Source organism: Nicotiana tomentosiformis, unplaced genomic scaffold (genome assembly GCF_000390325.3).
Source record: "Nicotiana tomentosiformis unplaced genomic scaffold, ASM39032v3 Un00002, whole genome shotgun sequence".
Taxonomy (NCBI): Eukaryota; Viridiplantae; Streptophyta; class Magnoliopsida; order Solanales; family Solanaceae; genus Nicotiana; species Nicotiana tomentosiformis.
The window spans coordinates 550,712-556,966 of record NW_027174561.1 but is presented as its reverse complement, the minus strand read 5'-3'; the positions used below and the strand labels follow the sequence as shown (position 1 = coordinate 556,966).

The 6,255-nt window shown below is 27.5% G+C and overlaps 1 protein-coding gene across 1 annotated transcript; it reads left to right on the top strand.

Moving 5' to 3' along the window:
* The first annotated feature begins 472 nt into the window (after positions 1 to 472).
* Positions 473 to 4,822, top strand: LOC138903787 (uncharacterized). Its single transcript, XM_070192352.1, has 3 exons — positions 473 to 1,438; positions 2,123 to 2,218; positions 4,703 to 4,822. The coding sequence occupies exons 1-3, from the start codon at positions 512 to 514 to the stop codon at positions 4,820 to 4,822; spliced, it is 1,143 nt and encodes a 380-aa protein (XP_070048453.1). The 5' UTR covers positions 473 to 511.
* The last annotated feature ends 1,433 nt before the right edge of the window (positions 4,823 to 6,255 follow it).

Below are 6,255 nucleotides of genomic sequence, written 5' to 3'. Positions count from 1 at the left end.
AAATTAGCAGAAAACCTAAAACCTCTACAGAAAAAACTAAAAAAGGATGTAGAATATGGATTTGATGAAAAAGATAAGGAACAAATAAGAAAGATCAAAACATTGTGTAAAAAACTACCAAAATTATATTTTCCAGATGAAAATAAGAAATTTACCTATATTGTAGAAACAGATTCGAGTAATCATAGTTATGGAGGAGTTCTTAAATATAAATATGATAAAGAAAAGATAGAACATCATTATTTGAAAGAATTATTTGCATTATATAAATGTTTATTAGCATTTGAACCATATATAGTTTACAACAGATTTATTGTAAGGACAGATAATACTCAAGTAAAATGGTGGATAACCAGAAAAGTGCAAGATTCAGTTACAACAAAAGAAATACGCAGACTGGTATTGAATATATTAAACTTTACATTTACAATTGAAATAATCACTACTAACAAGAATGTTGTTGCAGATTACTTATCAAGACAAAGCTACCCAAACTGAACCAGATAATACAATGGAAAACCTACTCTTAGCTATGACTACACTTTGTAAAAAAGTGGAAAGCATAGAAGAAGAGATACAGATAATAAAGAAAATAGCTAGTGGTCAGCAGCATGACTTGAAAAATGCGGAGATAAGACGATCGGAAGTCTCTAAAATTCCAGAGCTAGAAGGTGACGTTGAGAAACACCTAAAAACTCATAACAGTTTGTTAAATACAGTTGCAGGAAGCAGCACAGCTAGCAGTTTATCTGCAAAGAAAAAGGAAGAAATTAAACCTAGATATACAAATACAAATATGAACAATCTATTTTCAAAACCATTCATACAGAAAAATATCCAAAATACCCAGAAAGAAATATTCCTACCACCACAGATAAACACCTACAAAGAAAGCCTAAACCAAGCCAAAAAGACATACAACCATATAACCCGTACATATATAGACAACATATATAAAATACAAAACTTCCTAAACAAAAATCCAAGATCCCAAACTACCCAAAATCCAGATGAAGATTATATTACTCATTATCTAACAGGATATAATAAACTAATAGCATTACCAAATACAAATGCAAAACTAGTAGCCACTTGCTACAATTACGGATTACTAGATACAGTATATACACAGACAGGACAAGAAATAGCTACCATACCAGAAGTATACAGAGCATTTATGCAGTACAAAAGAATAACCAAAGGAACATTATTCTATATACGATTCTATTCAGCTACAGCAGAGATACTATATGAAGAAATAAAACCCATCATACAAGTTATCAAGATCGGACTTACAAGGGAGATGCTAGTACCGGAAAAAATAGAAGAACAAGAAGAGATAGAAAAAATAAATATTCCAGACTTTTATGCAAATAAAAGGATTATCGGAATATCCACTATACTAAATGAACTAGCAAACAACTACCTAAACCAAAATGCTATTTGGAGTTATTATTCAAGAGAACAGACAATGATATATTCAAACTGCAGAGAAATACGAGAACCAGATATGGAAGAATTAAGACAATAGGTCTTAAGTCTTTTGAAGCCAGAACAATCTACAACCACAAGAGCTATAAGGACAAATTTTATTTCTCCAGAATTATTAACAAGATATTGCAAGTTAATCAGTCACAAATATCCAGACCACATATGCTCAAAATGCAAAGGAGAAGATAATATTGTTCCAGACGTACAACTGGAATAAACAAGAAGAAGATTACTGAACAAGAAGACGACAAGCTAGACAAAGAAATATGGCAGACAAAATAATAGGAAAGAGATATTAGATTCCTTTCTTTTCTTTATGTTATTTTGTTTTTTGTAAAAGTCGTAAAGTAAATAGTAAGAGTCAGTTTTCATGAACAGTAAAGGTCGTTCATGAATAGTAAGAGTCAAGAGTCAGATTCATGAACAGTAAAAGTCGTTCATGAATAGTAAGAGTCAAGAGTCAGATTCATGAACAGTAAAGTTCGTTCATGAATAGTAAAAGTCATTTTGTAATATTATAAATAAGTCTTTCGATTATAAAATAAAATAGGCTACATCTTCAGGCCAAGGGCTTCTCTCTCCTTTCTCTTCTCTTCTCACAAGAAATACTTACAGATAAAAATACATAAAGATAAAATACAGGAAAGCTATGGAAGATAAGCAAGCTATGAATCAGCAAGAAAATATGAAAGATCAACAAGAAGACACCAAGAATCTACAAAAACAGGTATGTAACACTATGAACATGAGTAGCTAAACTAGTATATTCCTGATAATCTCTTACATGTAGATTATAATTATCCATCATATAATAGTACTGTTATAAAAATCATCTTAAGTAAGTTTGCCATGAAAATATGCTAAGAGTAAGTAAGCCCAGACTATGCATCCTAAAGTTGAAACCGTTAGGCAGGAGGCCGTTTAGGGGAGTAAACAAGAGTTGAAGCGATGTTAGGGTAACTGATTGAAGCAGAAAATCATGGTAATGACCAAAAAGATGATTAAAATAACTTATTATAATATGATGAATAAGGATAATAAACATAGAGATTAAAAGGAATATGTTTTAGCAAATCATATGATAAGATGAACACTTATCTAATAGACGACGATATTACCTATAAAACACTTATACTTTATATACTAAAAGACATTAATAATGATGTAAGAAGAATAATCTATGAAAAAATATTAGCCTTTGAAATAACAGAAATAATAGACCAAAATTGGACAGAACTAATCATACCAGAAACAGATTTATATGAACTAGACCTATATTTTGATAGCATATAATGAATCATACATATCTACAATACTGGCAACAAACTACAGAAAATATAAATTTACTAAAAAATCTAATAGAAAATAATATAGAAGACTATCAAAGAACCCAAGATATAGAATATATAGAATATGTATTAGAATGCATATCAGAAATAATTAGACTAATTCCACTACAAAGAGAATTTTATGAAAAAGCTTTTAGATCAGACTAACTAACAAATGAAATCAATTAACAACGAAAGGGACCCTTGTATGTTTACTATTACTTTCTTGTATGTAATTGTTATCTAATAATTCAATAGATGAAAAAACCTATGAAAACCAAGACGGATTAAAAATAAAAATAATATTTTCAAACTTAGGTAGAAGATATAAAAAAATAGGAGATCAATTATACTTAATGATAGAAAAAGAAACAGCAAGACTAGAAGATAGCTTAACAGCTATGACCAGAATAAGTAGAGAAAATGAAGAAATTGATAAGAAAAAAGAAATCGAAATCATTAAAAAACAAGCAAGCAAAGAAATACAACAATTGGAAGAAACTAAAAACATAAAAATTATAGCATTAGAAAAAGAATTAAATATGTTAAAAGCAATATATGAAAATAAGCAAAGAGAGAAAAATAAAGAAATAGAATTAACAGATGAAATAAATAAATTTAAACAAATATTACAACCAGAAGAAATTCCTAGAATTGAAGAAATAGATAAAATAGATACAGATGACAATATAGGTGAACAAAAATCAGAATCAAGTGAAATAAGTGAAACATATACAGAACTTCTAGAAAATATAGAAAAAATAAAAAATGTAGAAATAAACACAGGAGATGTAAATATGGATGAAAAGCCGAGTACATCGGGTGTAAAAAATCCGAAAGGATTATACCCAAATTATTATACAGCTAACTATGAACAATCTGATAGATATGAGACACTATGGAATAGTAGGTTAAATAAAAAATGGACACCAAAACCAATATCTGAACAATATAACTTTTTAGATTTAGACTGCGTAGTAGATATAAATAAAATAATACAACTATGGATAGGATATTTATCTAAACAATTAGTAGATAATAAAATAGGAATGACAGAAATACCAGGATACATAGAAAGAACACTTATAGGAACCGTAAAATTATGGTTACACAATCTAACAAAAGAAAGTATAGATACCTTAAGAAGCAATAAAACATTTAATGGTGAAATAGCAACAACAAATATAGAAATATTATATAAATATGAAATAGCCATAAGAAATGAATTTAGTAGTATGACTACAGAAATTGAAGAACAAAATAAAAAAAAACAAACAAATAGAAATCTAATAACAAAATTAGCAATATGTAATATGTGCTATATAGATGAATATACTTGTGCATTTAGAGAATATTATTATAAAGGAACATATAATACAGAAGAAAGTAAAGAAATAAGGAAACTATATTTCACAAAATTACCAGAACCTTTTAACTCCAAAATAATAAAAGAATGGAATGAAGCAGGACTAACAGATACTTTAGGAGCTAGAATAAAATTCCTACAACAATGGTTTGTACAATTATGTGAAAAATATAAAGAAGAAACAAAAATGGAAAAAATATTAATAAAAAACTTAAGATGTTGTAAAAATAAAACAGCACCACAATTTGGATGTACAGATAAATATTATAATAAAAAATGTAAAACAAAGAAATATAATAAATATAAGTCAAAATATAAAAATAAAAAACCAAGAAAAAGATACTATGTAAAAAATTATCAGAATAAAAGACCATTTAGACCAAAAAAGAAACTAACAGAATGTACTTGTTATAACTGTGAAAAATTAGGACATATAGCTAAAGACTGTAAATCACCTAGAAACCCAAAGAAAAAACAAATAACTGAAATCATAATTGATAATGAAGAATATATGCAGATGGAATATATAGATTATGAACTAGATAGCGAAGACAATGTGTATGAAATATCAGATATAGAAGATGAAATAGAAGATGAAATAGGAGATGAAATAACAAAAGAAGATGATGAAACCTAATGACTGAAAAAGAAATAAAAGTAATAACACGAGAAGAATATAAAGATGAAGAATCATCAGAACAAAAAATTATATTTGATAATAATATATTTGAACAAATAAAAGGAAAAGAGTTAGACCTCAGTGTTGAAAAAATATTTGAAGTACCTACAATAAAAAATTGGTTCAAAAGACAAAGAGAAGAATACTACGTAGTTAGTCAAAAAGAACATATAATTGACTGTAAATATACAAAAGGAAAAGCCAAAATACCAATAATAAATAAAAGAATAATAAATAAAGAAATACAAGATATAAAGGCAAAAAACCCAATTAAATATGTACACCTAGGAGGAACTGAAATATTAATAAAAGCATGTTTTAGAGAAGGAATAGATACCCCTATATAAATATATTTAGCAGATGATAGGATAATCCAACCTATAGAAAAAAGCATAATAAGTGCAATAAAAGGAAATCTTATATACCAAAAGTTTAAATTCATAATAAGTGCCAATTATTCAATAGCAATAAACGATAGGAATATAGATAAATCATTAGTATTATACTGGAAAATGTCAGGAATAGAATTAACACCTGGAAGTAAGATATTTACAGCTAGATGTAAAAACTTATACGTTCTAACAACAAAACATAAAATAGCAGCAAGAAATAAAATTAATAAAATTAAAATAGAAAATCCATTTGAAAGAATAGTTACAGTTATTGACAATAATGAATACAGTTATAAAGAAATTGATATGGAAGAAGACTTAGAAATAGTAAAAAAAAAGATTAAGTACATCAAGTATACCAAACCAATTAACTTATGAAACACCAACATCATCGAGAATAAGTACATCAAGAAGAGATTATAATTTAATAAAAAACACAAAAGAAAAAATAAATCCATACCATTACTATATAACCGGAATCATGGAACAAAGAAAATATCAAATATTAATAAATACAGGTCAAGAAGAAAACTATATCACAAGAGAATTAGTAACAGAAACTGAAATAATAACTACTGAACAATTATGCCCAAAATTACCTAAAGAATTAATAATAAATGAAGAAATAACAGAAAAAGAAATAATTATTGGAGGAATACCTTTGATAATACAATTTAAAATATATCAAGAAAATGAAAACGAGAACATTACACTAGGAATAAAATGGTTAGAAAAAGTAAAACCATACAATCTAGGAGATAAACAATTAACCATAACATACAAAGATAAGAAAATAATAATAAAAAGAACAGAAGAATGAAAATATATATACTTGCAAAAATCATAGTAGGTTTCAAGGATGAAAGGTTGGAACATGGGCAAGCATTTCCTGGAGATGGTAATGGCAATTTTTCCGTTGTCAAGCATAATTGGAACATGAAATTTAAGGATGCTACCTCTGTTGCGCAAGCAGCGGCTGAGTTTGCAGAACATGCAAGC

What these genes read in the sequence shown, in the direction of transcription:
- LOC138903787 (XM_070192352.1), top strand. Translation starts at nt 512, where the DNA reads ATGGAAAACCTACTCTTAGCTATGACTACACTTTGTAAAAAAGTGGAA. An exon ending in ACAACTACCTAAACCAAAAT is followed by an intron (nt 1,439 to 2,122) that starts GCTATTTGGAGT and finishes AAATACATAAAG; the next exon opens with ATAAAATACAGGAAAGCTAT. An exon ending in CCAAGAATCTACAAAAACAG is followed by an intron (nt 2,219 to 4,702) that starts GTATGTAACACT and finishes GAATATATGCAG; the next exon opens with ATGGAATATATAGATTATGA.